Raw genomic sequence first — 23956 nt, forward strand, 5'->3', positions numbered from 1 at the left:
CCATAGCACTCATGACCATCTGACATATATAGTAATTGATTTATTCCATGTATTGTCTATCTCTCCCTGCTGGAAAATTCAAGCTCCTGGAGGGTAGAGATTGTGTTTATTTTGTTCACTGGTAAATATCCAGAGAGAGGGAAATATCTGGCTCTAAATGAATATTTGTTGGTTGAATTAATGAAATAGGCAAGTGAGGCAGTTAGTCATATAGGTTGTAAGATTTCTCTAGCTTCCTATTCTCAGTGATAGAATGGGAGATTAGAACCTTCTGATTTCTAGTCCTTTCCTCTTAACATTGCATCACATGGCCACTTGACACAGCATTTATATAATATAGTTGAAATATATTTTAGCTTATTTGTGTATCACAGAACATTAACCTATTTTTTTTCTCCTAATGTAGATGCCCGAAGAAGAAGCTTTCTGTGTATTTGTTAAATTAATGCAAGATTATAGACTTCGTGAACTTTTTAAACCAACGATGGCAGAGCTGGGCCTTTGTATGTACCAGTTTGAATGCATGATACAGGTAAAAGTGTAGAGTTAACAAAAGGGCATGTTGCTTTTATATTTTTTGCCATGTTGGTTTGAGTGACAACTAAACAAATTTAACATTAAAAGCATCAAAGCAATTGGAAAAAAATCAGTGTTTTAATCACATGGTGGTTGTTGGTCCATTAATGGACAATTTATACCTACTTCCCCGTTGGTGCTCTCTGCAGTGGAACGCAGTCGGGAATGTGGCTGCAGTTCTCATATTCAAACCTCAATTATTTGCGTCAAATGTCTCATCACCCCATTGCCCAAATGCATGAGTTTCCTTATTATGCCCTATTATATCCTATTACTGTTACGTAGACTATGCTCTCTTACAGGAACCCATGACATTATGACACTGACGTCAGTTCATTTCCTTTGAGACTTTCTCTGCCTTCTCTTTTAGTCCTGCCCTCTTGCTTTCCCTTTTTATCTCATTTTTTTTTTGCCAGGTTGTAATCTTTTTTAAAAATAATGTTTCCGTCCTTTTTATGTTGCCAGTTTAAGACTCGGAGTCTAGTGACTATGTGAGGGTAAAGAAGAGAGGAATCAAGATCAAGTGAAAAACACCTCTGAAATATTTTAATTTTCTGAATTTAATTTATATATTCTATATATAAATAAGTTTACTATGTTGTCTTGTAATACAATGGTGTAAATATTCTCATTTACTTAAATTTCAATTAGATAAACAGAATTTAAGAATATAGGTTAATGATTCAGCTGGCATCAGAGCCATTTTTGTGAGTCTCCTTTTCCCTGGCAGCCTTACCCACAGGAATTTTAAAATCCTCTAACTTTTCTATGTGTAGCTGGAGGAAGGAGATATACAAAATGTTTTTAAAAATTTTTTATTTATTTAATTTCCTTTTTTTCAAAATGTTTTTATATTTTATTTTATTTATTTATTTATTTTTGAGGAAGATTAGCCCTGAGCTAACTGCTGCCAATCCTCCTCTTTTTGCTGAAGAAGACTGGCCCTGAGCTAACATCGTGCCCATCTCTCTCTACTTTATATGTGGGACGCCACCACAGCATGGCGTGCCAAGCAGTGCCATGTCCACACCTGGGATCCGAACAGGCAAACCTGGGCCCCCGAAGTGGAACGTGTGCACTTAACCTCTGTGCCACTGGGCCAGCCCCTGTTTTTACATTTTAGAGAAAAAGACAACGTAGGTCTTGAGATGATTCTTAGTTAAATTTTTTTCTGAAATAGTAAGCTTGTTTTTTTATCAAGCTTAAACTCTCTGGGTTTGTTTTCAGTTAATGTGTCATTTATGTTTTGAGTTGCTAGAGTTGCTGAAGCATCTGTATTTTGGATGAGAAGGTAGGAAAGCAAGGATAGGTGAGCAATGATAGACTGCATCGGAAAGTATTTCAGCATAGCATTTCTTTTAAAAAAAATCTTAAAAATATTATAGAAGAATATAGAAAATAAATCAGACACCTATGTACTCACCAACAAAATTAAACAAATCTAAAAGTGTTGCTCATTTATTTCGATTTTTCTTTTTATTAATGAAACAAATGTTGTAAATACAGAGTTCCAACTCCACATCCTTTCCCCTTTTCCCTTCCCAGATAGTAACCACTAACCTGAATGTATCAATTTCTGCATCTTAACTTCTCCTTATGTTGCCTAATCTTATCTTTGTGTTTGATATAGGGTAATCTAGTGTTTACACAATGATCTGGTTTAAAATACTCAATTTTATTATGTTTTGACTAATTCTTTTCCTCTCTTAAGGAACATCTTCCAGAGCTCTTTGTGCATTTTCAGTCTCAGAGTTTTCATACCTCAATGTATGCATCATCCTGGTTTCTGACTATCTTTCTTACGACTTTTCCACTACCAATTGCAACAAGGATATTTGATATCTTTATGTCTGAGGTAAGCTAATGAATGGGCAAACTATCATTGGGTTAGTTAGAGCAGGGCAATGAGGAGAGCAATAAAGGAGACCTGTGTATCCCATGCTAAACTGCTTACTTGTATGCTCTCATTTAAGCCTGTAACAACCCTATCAAGTACTGTTAGTTTCCCCATTTGATAGATGATACATGAGGATGCTGAGTCTTAGAGAAAGGTTAAGTAGCTTATCTATGGACGTATAGCACATAAGTGTTATAGAACCAGGATTCAAATGTAGGCAATCAGAATCTGGAGCCCAGGGAGCTGGCCCCGTGGCCGAGTGGTTGGGTTCTCATGCTCTGCTTCAGTGGCCCAGGGTTTGACCAGTTCGAATCCTGGGTGCAGACATGGCGCTGCTTGTTGGGCCATACTGGGGTGGCATCCTGCATGCCACAGCTGGAAGAAGCTACAACTAAAACAAATTCACAGCTCTGTACCTGGGGGCTTTGGGGAGAAAAAGGAAAAATAAAATCTTAAAAAAAAAAAAATCCCACACTCTTAAACCTCTGTGTCACCTCTTGGTAGTGAGAATTAGTGAGAGAGAAAATTTGCAATTTTCAGTTAATTTTGCAGTTAATGTTGTTGCAATGTGTCTGTTACCCAAAGAGCAAGAATTAATGAGTGTAATTTTCTTCTATTCCATGAACACACTGCAGGTAGTCCTTTTAATTGTCATTGACATGTAGTAGTGATTCTTGGTCTTCTGTATTTTGGGTGAGAAGATAGGAAGGTAAGAATAGGTGATCAATGGTGGATAGCCACTGAAAGTATTATTAATTGTTATTAATTACATCTTAAACCCAGTGTTAATTGTTATTAATTACATCTTGGGAATGTCAATTTGAATTACGAAGCTAAATTAGTGTAGTCTGGAGCCAGCAAACTATGATTTGTGTATTGATTTGTCCTGGTTCTGCATGCCAAATCTGTGCTTACTTGTTTCTGGAAATACAGTTTTCCTGGAACACAGCCATGCCCATTTGTTGATGTGTCGTCTATGTTTGCTTTTGGGCTACAATGTCAGAATTGAGTATTTGTGACAACAACCATAAAGCATAAAATATTTCCTATCTGACTCTTTGCAGAAAATATTTGCCAACCTCTCGTTTAGATCCCTAAATGTTTACCTTAGTATTCTTTTGAATGATTAGTTTTTGTTGATGGAAGAGTAAGACAAATTTGGCTTTATATAATTTTTTTCCTCAGGGTTTAGAAATAGTCTTTCGAGTAGGATTAGCACTTCTTCAAATGAATCAGGCAGAACTGATGCAACTCGACATGGAAGGGATGTTACAGGTAAGTCAGTTCATGATTTCCTGAATTTCTTTAGATTTTACTGTTAATTAGTTGATAATAAACAGCATTAAGTAGTTCTTACATTTTTCTTTTATTTTATCTAGCACTTTCAGAAGGTCATTCCACATCAGTTTGATGGTGGTCCAGACAAATTAATCCAGGCAGCTTACCAAGTCAAATATAACTCAAAAAAAATGAAAAAGTAAGTATTTTATATTTTGGTTTTTAGTTATAGGGGTTTGTTGTAGCATATAGGAAATTAAATGGAAGTGGCAAAACATTCTAGTGATTAGTGCAGTTTTCCTTCTCAGTTTATAGAACTGTAGTATTTTATTTGATGGTATTGGTTTCAATATAACATAAATTAATGTTGGAATTTCATACTGCTCTTAATAGCAGTGCATCAGACCATTGTGGATTACCTTTAAAACTCCCCTTTCCCATTCCATATTGACTAGAATTAGGAACCTGGTAAGTATATATATGTGAGTGTGCTATTATTTTAAAAACCACTTTTATGGTGTGGTCCAATTCACTGACATTCTTTTTCTTTCAGTTGACCCCAGATTGTCACTTAAGTTCAAGATTAGCATAACCAACAAGATAGGCATGAAGAATGGAATGAGAACTTAAATTTTTAATTTATTGTGTATTACCTTCTAATGAAACTTTTCTTGATGTGTATTTCATAAAAGTTCAAGATAAGCAGTTTTGACTCATAAAGATTAATTTTTGTAATATAGTAAAAGGTGTTAATTAAGAATGACAGCTCTTAGTCTTCTAGCTTCCAGTACTTAAATAAATTTTAGCCTGAGATCATAGTTAGCATTCCTGACACTAGTTTCTATGGTACAAGATGCTTTAAAATGATAGCGGTACTATATGTTGGCAGTTCTCAATAATATGTACAACATACTCCCATGGAAGTTCCTACTTCAGAAAATGTATTAGAATATGAGTGAGAATTATGTTACTAAAATTAGTTAGCTCTGGGGCTGGCCCGGTGGTGTAGCAGTTAAGTGTGCACATTCAGCTTGGCAGCCCAGGGTTCCCTGGTTTGGATCCTGGGTGCAGACATGGCACTGCTTGGCAAGCCATGCTGTAGCAGGTGTCCCACATATAAAGTAGAGGAAGATGGGCATGGATGTTAGCTCAGGGCCAGTCTTCCTCAGCAAAAAGAGGGGAATTGGCAGCAGATGTTAGCTCAAACCTAATTTTCCTCAAAAAAAAAAAATTAGCTCTAATTTGCAAAAGCAAGCCAATTTATGAACTTCAACTGTTATTAATAATAAATTACTTGTGAAATTTCTAATAACCAGTCACATTACATCATCATGTTGAGACATTATAAGATCAAAAAACTGAACTATTCAGTAATTGATAAAACCTTAAGGAGCCGTCTCAATTTCCACCTCTTGGTAAAACCAAATTTAAATCACACTAGCCAAAAAGAGAATTTATTTTACTTTAAAAAAGACTTGTAGAGAACAGGATAACTGATTCTCCTTTTAGATCTTGTATATTACCAGTATAATCTCATTTCTGAAATTTCAATTATCTGCTTATCAAAAGTCTGACCCTCTAGTTCTTTCATTCTCTTACTCCTATTGCCTCTGTTCTGCTTTATCACGATTCCTAGTTTGATGTCTAATAGCCTTTGTCTGGTCTGAATAAGTATACCTCCTCTGACGTTTTGTACCCTGTATTCATGTAGCTGAGTGTTAGAGAAAATTGCATTGTTAGTGAGATTGCTGGCAGTAAGTTGTGTCTCAAGTGCCGCTCCATGTATATTTTCATTGGCCTGGATTAGTTCTCTCTTTGCTCAGAGTGGTTATTTCACACCTTACCGTTCTTCCCAAGATCCCGTCCCTGTTTTGCCATATCTAACTCTTCAGCAGATTATCTTACTTCTTAATTCATCAGCCATCATTTTCAAACTTACTGAACTTTTCTGCTGTAAGTTCCAGATTACAGACTTAGCCATATTTCTTTTCTTCCCTTTTCAGAATACCATATTTCTATTCCTTTATAATGCTAAATCAGAGTGTAGAATGTTATTCATTCCCATCTCTTCCAGGTCCTTCCTCCATTAATTGTTCGTCTGTCTTTTATCTTCAATCTCTCTCTCTGTTGTTCATTTTCTTCAATATATGAAGCTGTTTTTGAGTTCTGACTTAAAAGCAACAAAAACAGACACACAGATACAGAGATGAGATTTGTGGTTACCAGAGGGGAGAGGGGGAGGGAGGAGGACGAAAGAGGTAATAGGGCACATGTGTGTGATGATGGATGTTAATTAGTCTTTGGTGGTGAACATGATGTAGTCTCCACAGAAACTGAAATAGAATGATGTATACCTGAACTTTATATAACGTTATAAAGTGATGTTACCTCAATAAAAAAAAAACAACAGAAACAAAACTTTTCTCAACATAGCATTCCATTCTCCTTTTATGAAGCATATCTGTGAAGGAAAAAGTAGTTTATAGTCATTAGTTCCAGATCATATTTCATCTGCTTTTTTTCCCAATTGAGATATTTTTCAAACATACAGAAAAACAGAGCCCACTTGATATATTTTTCAAACATACAGAAAAACAGAGATACTAGAGTAGTAAATATCCATATGCTTATCATCTAGATTTAACAGTTGATAGTTTGTCATATTTACTTCAACTATTTTTTTGTTTGGTAAGGAAGATTGGCCCTGAGCTAACATCTGTGCCAATCTTCCTCTATTTTGTATGTGGCTTTCTGCCACAGCACGGCCACCACTGAGTGGTGTAGGTCTGTGCCTGGGAAGCGAACCCAGGCTGCCAAGGGGGAGTGCACCAAACTTAACCACTAGGCCACACGGCCAGCCCTTAAATGCAACTGGTTTTTGTAAGTTGATTTTGTACTCTGCAACTTTGGTGTAGTTGTTGATTATTTCTAATAGTTATCCGATGGATTCTTTAGGGTTTTCTATGTATAGAATTATGTCGTCTGCAAACAGTGAGAGTTTCACTTCTTCCTTGCCAACTTGGATCCCTTTTATTTCTTTTTCTTGCCTAGTTCCTCTGGCCAAAACCTCCAGTACTGTGTTGACTAAGAGTGGCGAGAGTGGGCACCCTTGTCTTGTTCCTGTTCTCAGAGGGATGGCTTTCAGTTTTTCCCTCATGAGTACGAATTTGGCTGTGGTTTTGTCATATGACCTTTATTATGTTGAGGTGCTTTCCTTCTATACCCATTTTATTGAGAGTTTTTATCATAAATGGCTGTTGAATCTTGTCAAATGCTTTCACTGCATCTGTTGAGATGATGTGTGATTTTTATTCCTCATTTTGTTAATGTGTTGGATTGCATTGATTGATTTGCAGATATTGAACCATCCCTGCATCCCTGGTGTAAGTCCCACTGATGGGATCCTTTTAACGTATCGCTGTATTTGGTTTGCCAATATTTTGTTGAGGATTTTTGCATCTATGTTTATCAGCAATATTAGCCTGTAATTTTCCTTCTTTCTGTTGTCCTTGTCTAGCTTTGGGATCAGGGTGATATTGACCTCATAGGATGAGTTAGGAAGTATTCTGTCTTTTTCAATTTTTTGGAATAGTTTGAAAAGGATAGGTATTACATCTTCTTTGAATGTTTGTTAGAGTTCTCCAGAGAAGCCATCTGTCCTGGACTTTTATTTTTTGGGAGGTTTTTGATTACCATTTCAATCTCTTTACTTCTGATTGGTCAGTTCAGATTCTCTATTTCTTCTTGATTCATTTTCGGGAGGTTGTATGATTCTAAGAATTTATCCATTTCTTCTAGATTGTCCAATTTGTTTGGCATATAGTTTTTCATCATATTCTCTTATAATTGGTACTTGTCATTTTCCTTCTGGTCTGGAGTGTTAATATATTTCTTCTTGCTATTGGATGAGGTGGACTTCTGCCATCTCATAGTGTTCATATCTTCTCGTAGATTCCACTTGCCACCACTGGTGGGGACAGGAGCTATGTTTTCTGAGCCTGCTGTGACCCCTGGCAGTTGTGCCCATCCATTGGAAGCTGTGCCAACAGGGCTCGCTGCTTCTGCCCACTGCTGCCCTGCATACATAGGCACAGGTGCTCTGGCGGGGATCCCCTGTCCTGGCCTACTGGCCAGGCGGGATGGGGGAAAGAGGCGCCCCCTCTCCTGCCCATGCTCCCCCTCTGCACTTACTGGCTGGCTGCCTGGGCTGCTCAGCTTGGAGAGGGCGACCCTGCAGTTCCTTAGCCACCTCTGTGTAGAGGGTTTCCATGGTCTGGGAGGCAACTCTGAGAGCAAAAGCGTTCCCATGGAGGGCTGACTTTTCCCCCTTCTCCTCTCAGCCATGCACCACTGCCACGCGAAGTCCCACACCCTAGACCACTGCCACTTGGGGAGGGAGAGGAGATCCGCTCACCTCCTTCCACTGCCTCCCAGGGGCTCTGGCAGCCCCACCTTCAGATGTGTGGCTGCATGGATCTCTCAGATGTCTGTAGTGGTGTGTGGATCTCGTCTCTTGATTTATGAATGTCCTTTTCATTGTATCTTGGGGGAGAGACTAAGGGAAGAGCTCACTCCACCGTGATGCTGATGTCGCTCCTTAACCATTTATTTCTTAAACCTTCGTAATCTGGTATCTGCCCTTACTCCTTCCACTAAAACCACTTCTTTAAACTCTTTATTCATTTATTCAAGAAATAGTTCTTTTGCGTGCTGACATTGTTCTAGGTGCTGAAAATAAAATGTCGAACCCAGTAGACAAAATCGCTGCTGTCATGGGGAGTTTATGTTCTAGTGCGTGTGGTGAGGCAGAAATTAAACAGAATTATGTGTCAGGTGCAGGTAAGTGCTGTGAAGAAAGACAATCTGGGGCTGGCCCCGTGGCTGAGTGGTTAAAGTTCTGCACGCTCCACTTCGGCAGCCCTAGTTCACAGGTTCAGATCCTGGCTGCAGACCTACTTTACTCATCAGCTGTGCTGTGGAGGTATCCTACATGCAAAATAGAGGAATATTGGCACAGATGTTAGCTCAGGGTGAATCTTCCTCATCAAAAAAAAAAAAGAAAGAAAGACAGTCTGTGTAAGGCGACTTGAGAGTAACAGATGGGTGCCTTTTTTTTTTTTAAGTCCACTGGTGGGCAAAGGCCTTTCTTAAAAGGTAGCATTTAAGCAGAGACCTAATAGAAGTAAGAGGCAAGCCATGCAGATAACTCAGAGAGCTTCCCAGACATAGAGGACAAGTATTTCAAAAGCCTGGAGGTAGAAGTGTGCTCGGCACATTTGATGAACACCATTGTGGCCATGATGGCTGGAGCAGAGTGGGCCAAGAGGAGAGAGGGAGGAAGATGGGATGGAGAGGTAATGGGGCTTTTTAGCCCTTGGGATAGACTTTTGCTTTTATTTTGAGTAAGAGCAGAGGAAGGACTCGTGTTTTAACAAAACTACATTGACTGCCATGTGGAGAATAGACAGTAAAGGAGGTAGGGTCAGGGTAGATTCAGGGAGAGGAGTTAGCAAACTATTGAAATAATCTAGACTAGAGAATAATGAAAACTTAGATTAGGGTGATAGCGGTTGAAATGTTAAGAAATAATTATTTCCCAGTTGCAGTTCCAACAGATGGTTTTTATTCCTAATTATACTTGATATATTAATTTTGGATGTAGGTGATCAGTTTATTTTATTTTTTAACTTTATCTCTTTATTTTTAAAAAACTTTTATCATATACACACAAAAGTATAATGTTTGATAAACACAAAAGAATATATATAATGTTTTAAGTTATGAAGCATAACGATGAAACAAATGCTTATGAACGTATCACATGGCCTAAGTGCCCCTCTGCAAGAGGTAATCATTATCCTGAATTTTGGATTCATTATTCATTCTCTTGGTTTTTTTAAAAATAGTCTTACTATATATATAAGAAGTTGTGTTTATTTTTGAGTGTTATGAAAATTGTATCATCCTGTATTATATCATTTGTGATTTGAGTTTATTGATTGACGTTATGATAGTACAGTTCATTAGATTTTTTTTTGTGGCTATAGATGTTTAATTTTCACTCCTCTATATTATTCTATTGAGTGAATCTGCTATAATTTATCTATTTTCCCGATGGCCATTTCAGACATTCTAGGTTAGCTTGTTTGCTGTTATGCTATTAAAATACTATGAATATTTGTGCAAGAATTTTTCTATGATAAATATTTAGGAGTGGGATTGTTAGGCTGCAGGGTAGGCCATGTTAACATTACAAAATTTTGCCAATGTGCTACTATAATATAGTCTCACCCAGCAATATATGAGTTCTCATTGTTCTACTTTGTCATCAACACTGGTTATTTTTAATTTTTACCCATCTATTGAGTTTAAAATGGTATCTGATTTTGGACTTAGTTTGCATTTCCCTAATTATTAAGAGTAAGCATCTTTTCATATGTTAATTGGCCTCATGTTTTTCCTTTTTTTCCCCCTCCCTTTTTTATTGTAGTGTCTACTTCTTACTGCGTTGACTACTTTTTAGTTGTTAGTAGTTCTTTATGCATATTCTGGTTAGTAATCCTTTATCAGTATTAAAAAATGAGTCTCATCCGGATATTTCTGCTAAGCACACTCATGGAATATGTAACAAACTTAGACTTGGACCTGGCTCTGAAGAAGCTTCAAGCTTCCTGTGGGTTGGAGGGTGATGAAACAGAGAAGTAAATAGCTTAATAGCAACTACAATCTGGTAGATGCCAATATAGCAGGTTATTAATATAATATGTGAGAGGTGCCTAATGTCTGTCTTTCATAGTCTGCTGAGGGTCAGGAAAATGTTCAGAGCATGGTAGCTGGATTTTCAATTTTCATCTGTATTCTTTCCTCACATTTATCTGCCTGATGATATTCCTATGATAGAGATATCTTGGTACTCCTTTCCACCTCCTCTTTCACAGTCTGCCTTCTGCCACTTTATAAAAGGATTGCAAACCTGTCGCTTTCCAAATGTTGTTAAGGTACATTACTTTGGGACATAAAAATCACTGGGGTACCAAACAAAAAGGGCAATTTCAGAATGCCTTGCTCCAGAGGGAGAATCGCCTGAGAGAGCAAAGCAAGAAACACCTCATGGAGCAGCTTTTTATTTCATACAGCTCACAAATAACTTGGCAAGGCTGCCTTATCTTTCTTACAGTTAGAATTGAAAAGTAGAATGGTGATCATGGGGGCAGGTATTAACATACATTTATTTGAGTTGAAAAATGAAGGCTGACTTTAATGACAGAAAGTAAATACAATTTCACTCATTGGTTCAATTACAATGACTGCCTCTGCCACTTAGGTTATAAGACATTATTCATAAATTAAATGAGGTAAATCTCACTTAAAGTTTTAGGGGAAAAATTTTGAAGCACATATAAATTACATCCTTTGCAACTATATATACTTCTAAAAAAACTTTTTTTAGAAGTCTTTAAAATGTGTGAGGGGAAACATTCTTTTAGCAGGTACATGAATTGAAAGATTGGAAGACCACTGACTTGGTCAGATAAGAGGATGGCAGTGGATGAAGATGGGGGTTGTTTTCTGGTGGAGATAGCACCAGAGTACCATTTCAAAGAACTTATATTTCTAATTGCTGGGGTTAAATGATGACTACAACAGGAAGCCCTCTTGTGTGAAACTTACAGAAATGCAAAAGATTGACAGAAAATAAATATACAGTATAATGTCCATCAGTGAAAGTGCCATGAAGGACAAATAAAGCAGAATGAAGGATGTGGAGTGATGGGGGTGCTATTTTTGATAGAGCATTCAAGGATAGGGCACACAGACTGAAAAGATGTCATGTTAGCAGACACCTGAGGGAAGTGAGAGGGAGAGCTGTGTGATTATCTGGGGGAAGTGTATTCCATGCTGGGAGAATAGTAAATGTAATGCTTGAGGCAAAAATATGGTTGATATGTTTAAGGAACAGCAAAAAGCCAGTGTGACTGTAGCATAGGGAAATAGGAGTGTGGTGCGCAATGAGGTCCAAAACATGGCGGGGGACTAGGAGTATTTAAAGCTGTGCTATCCTTTATGGCAGCCACTACCTACCTGCTTGTGGCTTTTTAAATTAAATGCAATTAAAGATTTCATTTCATCAGTTATATTAGCCACACTGCAAATGCTCATTAGTCACTCACTTGTGGCTAGTGCCTACTATGTTAGCACAAATACAGAACATTTTCAAAAGTTCTCTTGGACGTTATTGGCTTCCTCATGGGCCAGATTTATATTCTACACCCGAGGAGAAACCAATAGAGAATTTTGAGAAAACTGACATCATCTCATTTTAAAAATTTCACTCTTTTTGCGTCTAGAAGGGTAAGTAGAGGTTGGTCAGGTGAGGAGAAGGAGGGCATTTTAGGCAGAAGGCTACTATGTACAGAGGCTCAGAGGTTCCTTTAAGACATGAAAGTTATAAACGATCAGTCTTAGTGTTTGGCTCTTTTTGTTGTAATTTTTATTTTGGTATACTTTTAAACTTTTTAGAAAGTTATAAATATAATACAAGCAACTCCCATATACCACTTATCCAAATTCACCAATTGTTTGCATTTTGCCCTGTTTGCTTTGTTATCCTCTCTCCCCCCATATATAAAAAGAAATAATTGTGTGTGTCTGTGTGTACGTAAAATCCATACCCATTGTTTGGGGATCTATTTGGGAGTAAGTTGAGATATTGCAGCCTTTATCCTTAAATACTTGAATGTGCACTTCCTAAGAGCAGTGATTTTTTGGTTTTTATATAACCTAATAGTTAATCAAAATCAGGAAAATTATCATTTGTACAATCCTACTGTCTAATCCACAATGCAAGTTCAAATTTTATCACTTTACCAATAATATTCTTTATAACAATCTCCCCCTCCCAGCCACTCCAAAACCCTAGTCCCATCTACTCTTCACCCCTCAGCTCCCGGGTCCTGGATCCACTCCAGGATCATGAATTGCATTTAGTGGTTGTGTCAGTTCAGTCTCCTTTAATCTGAAACACTCCTTCAATCCTACTTTATGTTTTTTGACCTTGATATATATGAAGAGTATAGGCTAGTTATTTTGTGTACAGTCCCACAATTTGGGTTTCTCTGATATTTACTCATGATTAGATTCAGGTTGTGCATTTTTTGGCAGGTGCACCAATGATGTTATATCTTCTCAGTTCACCATGTAACAGTTACATGATATTGGTTTGTCTCAAAATTGATGATGTTAGCTTTGATCACTTGGTTAAAGTGACGTCTGCCAAGTTTCACTACTATAAAGTTATTATTTTGCTTTTTATTATAAAGTAATTTGTGTTGTTACTATTGAACTTAAACAAATTGACAGCCAGTTATTTCTTCAGCAAAAATGAGTTTATTCAGAATCAGCAAAGAATTCCAATTTAGGGTCTGCAACTATAGCAAGCCATGTGCAAATCCCCCAGCAGCAAAGGAAGAGAAACTCTTTTATAGAAGGGAAGAGGAAGTTGGGAAGGCTATTGTGAACAAAGAGTCCGTTGGAAGAATGGATAGTTCTATGTGTAGTGGCTTTTCATTAGCTGAGTTGTGACAATCTCTCATTGACTAAGCTTCTTGCCAGTCAAGAAGAGGAAGTCTTTCTTTTTCCTTTTGGGCTGGGCTATTGACATAGAGCGTGAGAGCTCCCCCTTTTGGCCTCCCAGCTGCAATGTGATGAGGTTTTTGTTTATTAATTTGACACTGTGAGATTATATATCTTGTTCCTTACCAAACTTTTCCTCACCAAATTTAAATCCATTTATGATATTCTCACTCCCTCATTCCTTCTTTGTTGATTGGGATTCTGTAAGGAAGAGCTTTCCCTTCTTATTTATTTATTCATTTATATCAGTGTGAATTCATGAACTCTTATTTTACTTGGTGAATTGTAATCCATTACTCTCAAATTGACCCTGCTTTGTCCATTTGGGGCTCCTTCAAGCTGGCTGCTGTGTCCTTTTGACGTGTCCCCATGATTCTTTGAGAATTTTCTTACTTTCAGGGCAGCAATATATTCCAGACTCATCTTGTACCTTACCTGCTCCTGCACAGGAATAAGTCATTTTTCCAAAGAGCCTTGATGGCTTTTAATAAATCTTTGAAACATAGTCTGAGGATAATGGATAATGCAGCCATTTAACTCTGGGAGTGGCATGATCCAAATGAGCATTTTAAAAACACCACTCTGGTAATCATGTGCAGAAAAGATTGAGTTATGAAACTAGCAGTAGAGAAAACAATTAGAAGTGTTCTGTAGTAATTTAGACAAGCTATAATGGAGGCCTAAAAATATTGTCAGGGAGAGGAGAATGAAATGTCTTTGTAGCTGCTTTGAAGTAGTTTTCTAGAAACCTGACAAGCGTACCTCTGCCAGGTGATTAAGGTCAACATCAGCAACAAGGTCTTGCTGATGGTTTGTACCTTTGATATGATGTGATGAAAATGACACTTATCTATGTGGTTTTCTTCGCCTAAACCCATAACCCCAGTATAATCATGAGAAAAATGTGAGACAAGTCTCAGCTGAGGGACATTCTACAAAATACCTGACTAGTACTCCTCAAACTGTCAAGTTCATCAAAAACAAGGAACGTCTTAAGAAACTATCACAGTCAGGAGGAGCCTAAGAAGACATGACAACTAAATGTAATGTGGTATTCTAGATGGGAGCCCCAGAATAGAAAAAGGACACTAGACAAAAATTTAGGAAATCTGAATAAAGTATGGGCTTTAATTAATAATAATATATCAATATTGGTTCTTTAATTGTCATAAATGTACTATACTAATATAACATATTAAACGTGGGAGAAACTGGGGATAGGGTATGTAGGAACTCTGTACTCTTCTCAATTATTTTCTAAATCCCAAACTGTTCTAAGTATAAAGTTTATTGAAAAAACATTATCAATACAGGTGAAGTAATAATGAATTCTAGAGCATTGTTAAGGAGGTTGAATTGAACATACTTGGTGACCGAATTGGAAAGCAAGGATTAAATGATGACTCTTAGTGTTTCGTTTTGGTGCATGAATGAGTAACAATGACATTTATCACATAATATGTAACAAAATATCTACTTCAGAGTAGTCATTTGTGAAGGCTTTAAACTTATTTCAACAGTACAGCCATTATTCAAAGTGTTTTGCACCTCTTTAGAGTCTTTTATAAACTCTTGTGAATATCCTATATTCTTTTAGCTATACCAAAATGAGACAGAGTCGTGTCGTAGTGAAGGGTGTGACCTTAGGCAAGTTTCTCAACCTTTCTAAGCCTCAAAATTGGCAGAACAACCTATATTAAAAAGTCACTGTGGACAGAGGATTGTGGGAAGATGGCAGAGTAGGAAGCATCAGGAATCTGTCTCCCATACAGACAACAATTGTGCTGGCAGAATCTGGTATAACTATTTTGGAACCCTTGAGTCTATTGAAGGCTTGTAACTTATAGGGGAAGGCTTAGATGGTGAATTGCGTTAATTTGGTCAACTTCAGCTCTTAGCACATTAGCAGATACCCATCCTCCACCCCTCAGCCACATGGCTCACAACTATGCTTGTTTTCCTGGAGCAACCTATATGTAACCTGTGGGAGCCAGGGTGGGCAAAAAGAACCTTGTCTTCCAGATATTGGGGATCTATGTTCTGTTTGCCGATTGCTGTTTCTGATCACAGAGGTGCAAAGAAGTGGGCAACCGTTGTTGTTGGCACCTCTTCTCATTGTGGCAAGCTCCTCCTCCTCCAGCTGAAGTGACTGCCAGGAGACTTAAAGGGCTGTTGACCTTCTCTCCTCTTCTTTTTTCTCTTTTTCCCCTTTTGGGAATGAGACATTAAAGACTAGGACATTCAAAAACAACTGCATATATGGGAAAAATTAGAATGTGACTGTGCATGCTCAGGGAAAGGCTCAGAAAAGACCTGAAAATACTTCAGGTTTACAGTTCAGGTTGATTATTAGCACAGAGACAGCCTATAATGATCAAAAAGACAAAAACAGTAACAAAACACAGCAAACTCCCTAGGGAGGAGGAGAATCCAATTTCCAGAGTTACCACATTACTATATTCAAATATCTAGTTTTCAACAACAAAAAACCCCACAAGGCATATAAAGGAACAGGAAAGTATGGCCCATTCAAAGGAAAAAAATAAAAGCTGTCCCTGAAAAAGACCTGATGACAGACATACTAGACAAAGAATTTAAAAGATGCTTTCAGAACTAAAGAGAGATGTGGAAAAAGTCAGAAAAAAGATATATGAACAAAATGGAAATATCAGTGAAGAGAAAAGCAAAAAGGAAATTCTGGATCTGAAAAGTACAATAACTGCAATGAAAAATTCACAACAGTTATTGAAAGGCAGATTTGAGCAGGCAGAAGAATCAGTGAATTTGAAGATCGGACAATGGAAATCATTGACTGAGGAACAGAAAGAAAAAATATAGAAGAAAAGTGAATGGGTCTTAAGGGACCTGTGGGATACCAACATAAACATTGTGGGAGTCCCAGAAAGAGAAAGGAGAAAGGGGCAGAGAGAGTATTTGAAGAAATAATGGCTGAAAACTTCCCAAATTTGTTGAAAAACATGAATATAAACATTCAAGAAGCTCAACAAACTCCAAGTAAAATGAACTCAAAGAGACCCACACCCAGACACATTGTAATTAAACTTGTAAAAGGTTAAGAGCGAATCTTGAAAGCAGCAAGGTAGAAGCGAGTCATCACCTAGAAGGGATCCTCGATAAGACAAGCAGAGTTCTCCTCAAAAACTTCAGAGGCCAGAATGCAGTAGGCTGATACATTAAAAATGCTAAAAGAAAATACTGTCACGTAAGAATCCTATCTCTAAGAAAACTGTCCTTCAAAAGTGAGGGAGAAATCAAGATATTCTCAGATAAACAAAGGCTGTGGGAACTCATTATCACTAGAAATGTCTTGTAAGAAATGCTCATTCCTGCAGGGTGAAATGAAAGGACACTAGACAGTAACTCATTGAATCAAGAAATAAAGGTCTGAAGGTAAACACATGGGTAATTATAAAAGCTGTTATTATTGTAACAGTGCATTGTAACTCTACTTTTTGTTTTCTACATGATTTAAGAGCCTAATACATTTTTAAAAAACAATTATTAGTCTAAAAGTTAACATTATTGTACCTTTTGTTTGTGACTCCAAAGCTGGTTTTTCACATAATTTAGGAGACTCATGGATTTAAAAGAATTGTTAGTTTATGTTTTGGAGCACACAATGTATAAAGTTGTGTTTTTGTGGCATCAACAAGCAAAAGGGGTGGGAAAGGAGCTGTGAAGGAGCAGAGTTTTTGCATTCTCTTGAAGTTAAGCTGGTATAAATTCAAATTAGAGTATTACAACTTCAGAATGTTCAGTGTAGTCTCCGTAGAACCACAATAGAATATACACAAAAAGAAATGAGTAAGGAATTTAAATATTGCACTACTAAAAAATCAACTAAACACAAAAGAAAGCAGTAATACAGGAAATGAGGGACCAAAAAACTGCAAGGCATATAGAAAACAAATAGCAAAATGACAGAAGTCCCTCCTTATCAATAAGTACTTTAAATGGATGAAACTCTCCAAAAGACACCTTGGCAGAATGGAGAAAATTAGGTGATCCAACTATATCTCTTTTACAAGAGACTTACTTTAGATCCAAAGACACAAATAGATTGAAAATAAAAGCATGGTAAGAGATATTCCATGCAAATAGTAACCAAAAGAGAGCAGAAGTAGCTATACTAATGTCAGACAAAATAGGCTTTAAATTTGAAAAGATTACAAGAGACAAAGACAGATAATATATACTAATAAAATGTTCGCTACAGCAATAAGATATAACAATTATAAACATTTATATAACAATGATAGACCGTTAAAATATATGAAACAAAATAAGACAGAATTGAAGGTAGAAATAGTTCCACAACAGTAGCTGGAGATTTCAGTATCCCTCTCTCTCGATAATGGATAGAACAACCAGACAATATAAGTAAGGAAGCAGAGGACTTAAACATCACGATAGGCCAACTATGTGTGATAGACACATACAGAACACTCTACCCAATAGCAACAGCACACACATTCTTCTCAAGTGCACTTGGGACATTTTCAGGAGACTATATATTAGGTCACAAATTAAGTTTCAATTGATTTAAAAAGATAGATATAATTCAGAGTATCTCCTCCAACTATAAGAAGATGAACTTAGAAACTAGCAGAAGTAAAACTGGAAACTTCACAATTGTTTGGAAATTAACACACTCTTAAATAACCAATGGATCAAAGAAGAAATCACAAGGGAAATTAGAAAATACTTAGGGACGAATGAAAACAAAAACACAACCTACCAAAACTTATGCAACACAGTGAAAGCAGTGCTAAGGGAGAAATTTATAGCTATAAATGCTTACATTAAAAACAGGAAAGATCTCAAATCAGCAACCTAATTTACAACTTAAGGAACTAGGAAAAGGAGAACAAACTAAACCTAGAGCTCGCAGAAGGAAGGAAATAAAGATTAGAGCAGAGATAAATGAAAAAGGGAATAGAAAACAATAGAGAAAATTAATGAAACTAAAAGTTGATTCTTTGAAAGGATCAACAAAATTGACCAACCTTTAGCTGGATGGACTAAGAAAAAAAGACTCAATAAAATCGGAAATAAAAACAAAGACATTACTACCAATTTTATACAAATAAAAAGGAGCATAAGATAATACTGTAAATAATTGTACACCAACAAATTGGATAACCTAGTTGGAATGGGCAAATTCCTAGAAAAACAAAAACTTTCAAAACTAAATCTTGAAGAAGTAGAGAATCTGAATAAACTTGTAACTAGTAAGGATGTTGAATCAGTAATCAGAGATCTCCCAACAAGAAACATCCCAGACCTACTGGCTTCACTGGTGAATTCTACCAAACTAAAAATTTAAAGAACTAGTACCAGTTCTTCTCAAACTTTCCCAAAAAGTGGAAGAGGAGGGAATACTTCCTGACTTGTTCTATGAGGCCAGCATTACACTAATACCAAAGCCAGATGAAGACACTACAAGAAAAGAAAACTAAAGATCAATATACCTTATAAATATTGATACAAAAATCCCCAACAGAATACTACCAAACCAAATTTAGCAGCATATTAAAAGGATTACATACCAGGACCAAATGGGATTTATTCCCGCAATGCAAGGGTAGTTCAACATATGAAAATCAGCCGATCAATGCAATACACTACATTAACTGAATGAAGGTGAAGAAATCCGCGTGATCATCTCAATTGAAGCATAAAAAGCATTTGACAAAATGCAACATTCTTTCATGGTAAACACTCAATAAACTAGGAATAGAAGGAAACTACCTCAACATAGTAAAACCCGTGTGTGAAAAACCCACAGCTCACATTAGACTCAGTGGTGAAAGACTGAAAACTTTTTCTCTAAGATCAGGAACAAGGCAAGGATGCCCACTTTTGCCACTTCTATTAAACATAGTACTAGAAGTTCTAGCCAGACCAGTTAGGCAAAGAAAAGAAATAAAAGGCATCCACACTGGAAAGGAAAAAGTAAAATTATCTATGTTGGCAGACCACATGATCTTATATGTAGAAAAACCTAAAGATTCTACCTAAAAAACCTATTAGAGCCTATAAATGAATTCAGCAAAGTAGCAGGATACAAAGTCAACACATGTAAATGACTTGCATTTTTATACACTAACAATGAACAATCCAAGAAGGATATTCCATTTACAGTACAAGTAGAATAAACACTTAGCAATTAACCAAGGAGTTGAAATACTTGTAACAATGAAAACTACAAAACATTCTTGAACGAAATTAAGGAGACACAAATAAGTAGAAATATATCCTCTGTTCATTGATTGGAACACTTAATGTTAAGATGTCACTACTCAAAGTGATCTACAGATTCAGTGCAATCCCGATCAAAATCCTGATGACATTTTTGGCAGAAATAGAAAACGTCATCCTAAAAATCATATAGAATCCCAAAGGATCCCAAATAGGCAAAACAATCTTATAAAAGAACAACAAAGCTAGAGTACTCGTACTTCCTGATTTGAAGACTTACTATGAAGCATCAGTAATCAAAACATTGTGGTACTGAAATAAAGACAGACGTATAGACCAATGGGATAGAATAGAGAGTCCAGAAATAAGCCCTCACATATATGGTCAGATGATTTTAGATAAGCTAAGAACATTCAATGGGGAAGGACTGTCTTTTCACAGATGGTTTACGGAAAACTGGGCATCCACACACAAAAGAATGAAGTTAGATGCTTACTTAACACCTTATGCAAAATTAAGTCAAAATGGATCAAAGATCTACATGTAAGAACTAAAACTGTAAAACTTGGATGAAAACGTAAGGCATGAGCTTCATGACATTGGATTTGGCAGTGGTTTCTGAATATGACACCAAAGGCACAGGCAACAAAAGAAAAAATAGGCAAATTGGACTTCATGAAAAATTTTAAATTTCACGTATCCTAAGACACTCTCAAAACAGAGTAAAAAGGCAAACCACAGAATAGGAGAAAATATTTGCAGATCGTATATCTGATAAAGGATTAATATCCAGAATATATAGAGAACTCCTAAAGCTTAACAACAAAGAAATAAACAACTTGATTCAAAAAGGGGCAAAGGACTTAAATAGACGTTTCTCCAAAAAAGATATACAGATGGCCAATAAGCACATAAAAAGATGCTCAACATCACTGATCATTATGGAAATGCAACTCAAAACTACAATGAGATACCACCCCTACAGCCATTAGGATAGCTCCTATCATAAAAACAGACTAAAACAGGTGTTGGAAATAGGAACCCTTGTACACTGTTGGTGGGAATGTAAAATGCTAAGGCTGCTTGGAAAACAATATTGTGATTCCTCAAAAAATAAAAAATATAGTTACCATATGATCCAGCAGTTCCACTTCTTGGTATATACCCTCCCAAATGAAATAAGGTCCTGAAAAGGTATTTGTACACTGATGTTCATAGCAGCGTTACTAACATTAGCTAAAGCATAGAAGCAACTGAAGTGTCCCTTGATGGTCGAATGGACAAGCAAAATGTGATGCAGAAGTATAATGAAATTCATTGTCTTTGTAATGACTACAATACAGTTCAACCTTAAAAAGGAAGGAAATTCTGACGTGTGGTATGATATGGATGAACCTTGGGGACATTATTCTAAGTGTAGTAAGCCAGTCACAATAGGACAAATACTGTATGATTCCACTTATGTGAGATACTTAGTGTTGTCAAAATCATAAAGACAGAACATTAAAATGGTTGCTGCCAGGGCCTGGGAGAGAGGGGAATCATCTCTTATTGTTTCATGGGTGGAGTTTCAGTTTTATAAGATGAGAAGAGCTATGCAAATGATGGCAGTGATGGCTGCACAACATTATAAATGTATTTAATGCTACTAAAACTACATTTAAAAGTAGATGGTAAATTTTATCTTACTTGTATTTTACGCCAATTAAAAAAATTTACTGTGTGCTAATGAGGTTGTATATAGTAAATAATAGGTTTTTGTCCTTTGAGGGAGAATTTGATTTTTTAAAGAAGCTGTAGGTTATTTGGAGCCTGATTTTGTTAATATTTGGAGTAGTTAAACATGTATTAACTTTTTTGGCTGAGAGCAAGATATAAAAATGACTTGTTGGGGGCTGGCCCCGTGGCCCAGTGGTTGGGTTTGCGCGCTCCGCTGCCGGTGGCCCAGTGTTTCATTGGTTCGAATCCTGGGCGCAGACATGGCCGCTGCTCGTCGGCCACGCTGGGGCAGCGTCCCACATGCCACAGCTGGGTGGACCCACAACGAAGAATGTACAGCTATGCAACGGGGCGCTTTGGGGAGAAAAAGGAAAAAAATAAAATCTTTAAAAAGAAATGACTTGTTGGGACTAATTTTTTATAGCCTATAAATTTTAAGATAATTTTATGCTTATAGTAGAATTGCAAAAATAGTACATTGCATTTATTTGTCATTTCTTACTCCTGTACTATCGATGACAGTTCTTTAGTCTTTCTTGTCTTTCATAACCTTGACACTTTTGAAGCTAGCTAGTCAATTGTTTTATAGAAGTTCGATGATTTCTCTTGATTAGATTGAGGATATGCATTACTGGAAAGGATTCCACAGAGGTGAGGTGCCCTTCTCAGAACATCTTAATGGGGTGCATTATGTCAGTGTGTGTTAGCGGTGATGTTAACCTTGATCTTTTGACTCAGACACTGTCTGCTAGGATTTGTACTATAAATTTACTATCTTTCCCTTTGTAATTACTAAATATTTGGGGAAAGATACTTTGAGACTATGCTTAAACGTTTACCCACTAATTTTAGCATCCATTGATTTTTCTTGCCTGTGGCAGTTATTGTTGTGGAGTTCTAATGGTGATTTTTATATTCACCTCATTCCTTCTACGTTTGTTAATTGGAATTCTTTTGTTAGGAATAGTTGTCCCTTTTTCCCCATTATAAATTTCTTAGTTTTAGTACAAGTTTTTTTTTGGTTAGGATCCATTTGGACTTTATAGATGTATTTTAATTTGAGGGGGAAGGATGGATAGTTCTTTTGTATATTTAGGGCTGAATAGAATCTGTCCTCTGGTGCCTTATATATTTCACTTTCTAAAGTTTGCTTTTGTATGGTTCTTATTTTTGTTATCTGTGAAGTAAATTTTTTAGTAAGAATCCATGTACCTTTTTAGATGAGTTTTCTCATATCAAGTATCTCAAGTTATTTGTTGGGAGAACTTAGCAAAATTATGTTTTGTGTTAATATATAGCTGTAAATTTTATAATTTAATAGCTACTTTGAAATGAAAACATCCCTTTAACTTTCCTTTTTTCTTTGTAGGCTTGAAAAGGAATACACTACAATAAAAACTAAAGAAATGGAAGAGCAAGTTGAAATTAAAGTAAGCATCTGAGGACTTTTAGAACTGGTGAACATAAATTGATTGGAGTCACTTATTTGGCAATAGATGTTAGGTTACATTGGTATATTTGTTACCTATATGTAGTAAATTTGGCAATGATGTTTGTCTGTATTGATTGATAAATTTATTTACCATCCCACTAGACTGTAGTTAAAAACAGACATTTCAAAAACTGGGATAATGTGACTGAAGTCGTTTTCATTCTAGTCTGAAAGAGAGCAGCTCTTCCCTTTTTCTAGATTTGTTGGTGGGTCATGAGGAGAAAAAACTTCTCTGGGGAAGATAATTATCATTCCATTTAAGCATATTTTTTAAAGTTACAGAGAAATTAATATATACCATACTGAGACTAATAGCAGTATAGTTTAAGGTAGACCAAATAGCAAATCATTGCACTCGAACTAATAATGGCTGCCTTAGAGCTGCAAGAAGCTTCCACTAATTCAACATTCTCATCACTAAACAAAGGTTATACTGTTGAATTACTCTCCAGAGAAATAGGTAGATTTCCAATTTGAAGGACATAGAAATTCCTGTGTGTACCTTAAAATCCTTATTTGTACCCCCTGTAAGGCCAGAAATTCTTAAGTTGAGGATCTTTGGTGTTATTCGAGCTGAGAATTAGGGAAAGTTGTACTGGCTTTTATGCTGGTATTTCAGGAGGGGATGATGAGTAGGACCGTGATTTAGTGAAGCATCTCAGTGGCTTGCTGATGCCATTTCTTATCTCTTTATTCCTCTTCTCTTTCCCCGAAAAGGAAACAAAAATAAAACAATTTTTATTGAGTGACTCCATTTTTTTTTTTAAACTACGTTTGGGTGTGTCTGATTTTTGACTTAAACCTGGCAAGATGTTAAATGACCACCTTATTTACAATTAATCAGCCATGTGTTGATTCAGCCATGCTATAAAATACCACTATGTTACTTACACCCCACAGGTCCTTTTTACAAGAGAAAGAGTTCTGTTAACCTAGGACTCTTTCTTGCCATGGTCTGCCTCAGAAGCCTCCTAGGAGACACTCTCTCCTATTTTTCTGTCACCTCTCTGTCATCAACTTTGTTTCCCTTTTCTAGATGTTTATTTCCATTTCTGTCACCTGTTTCCTATCAATTGGAAAAATACTTCTACATTTTTCAGAGAGAGAGAGAGAAAGAAAAGATCCCTGTGGATGTTTTT

The 23956-nt window shown here is 36.5% G+C and overlaps 1 protein-coding gene across 12 annotated transcripts in view; it reads left to right on the plus strand.

Annotated features, from left to right (window-relative positions):
* EVI5 (ecotropic viral integration site 5) overlaps positions 1-23956 on the plus strand; it is a 222901-nt gene that overhangs the window by 71833 nt on the left and 127112 nt on the right. For all 12 annotated transcript variants that reach the window (XM_070592644.1, XM_070592650.1, XM_070592648.1 and 9 more), the window contains exons 6-10: positions 407-532; positions 2288-2431; positions 3659-3748; positions 3853-3950; positions 22695-22755. In XM_070592644.1, the coding sequence (XP_070448745.1) occupies positions 407-532; positions 2288-2431; positions 3659-3748; positions 3853-3950; positions 22695-22755 (519 nt within the window). The remainder of the gene's footprint in view (positions 1-406; positions 533-2287; positions 2432-3658; positions 3749-3852; positions 3951-22694; positions 22756-23956) is intronic.

The sequence above is a fragment of the Equus przewalskii genome, chromosome 24, assembly GCF_037783145.1.
Source record: "Equus przewalskii isolate Varuska chromosome 24, EquPr2, whole genome shotgun sequence".
NCBI classification, from domain to species: domain Eukaryota; kingdom Metazoa; phylum Chordata; class Mammalia; order Perissodactyla; family Equidae; genus Equus; species Equus przewalskii.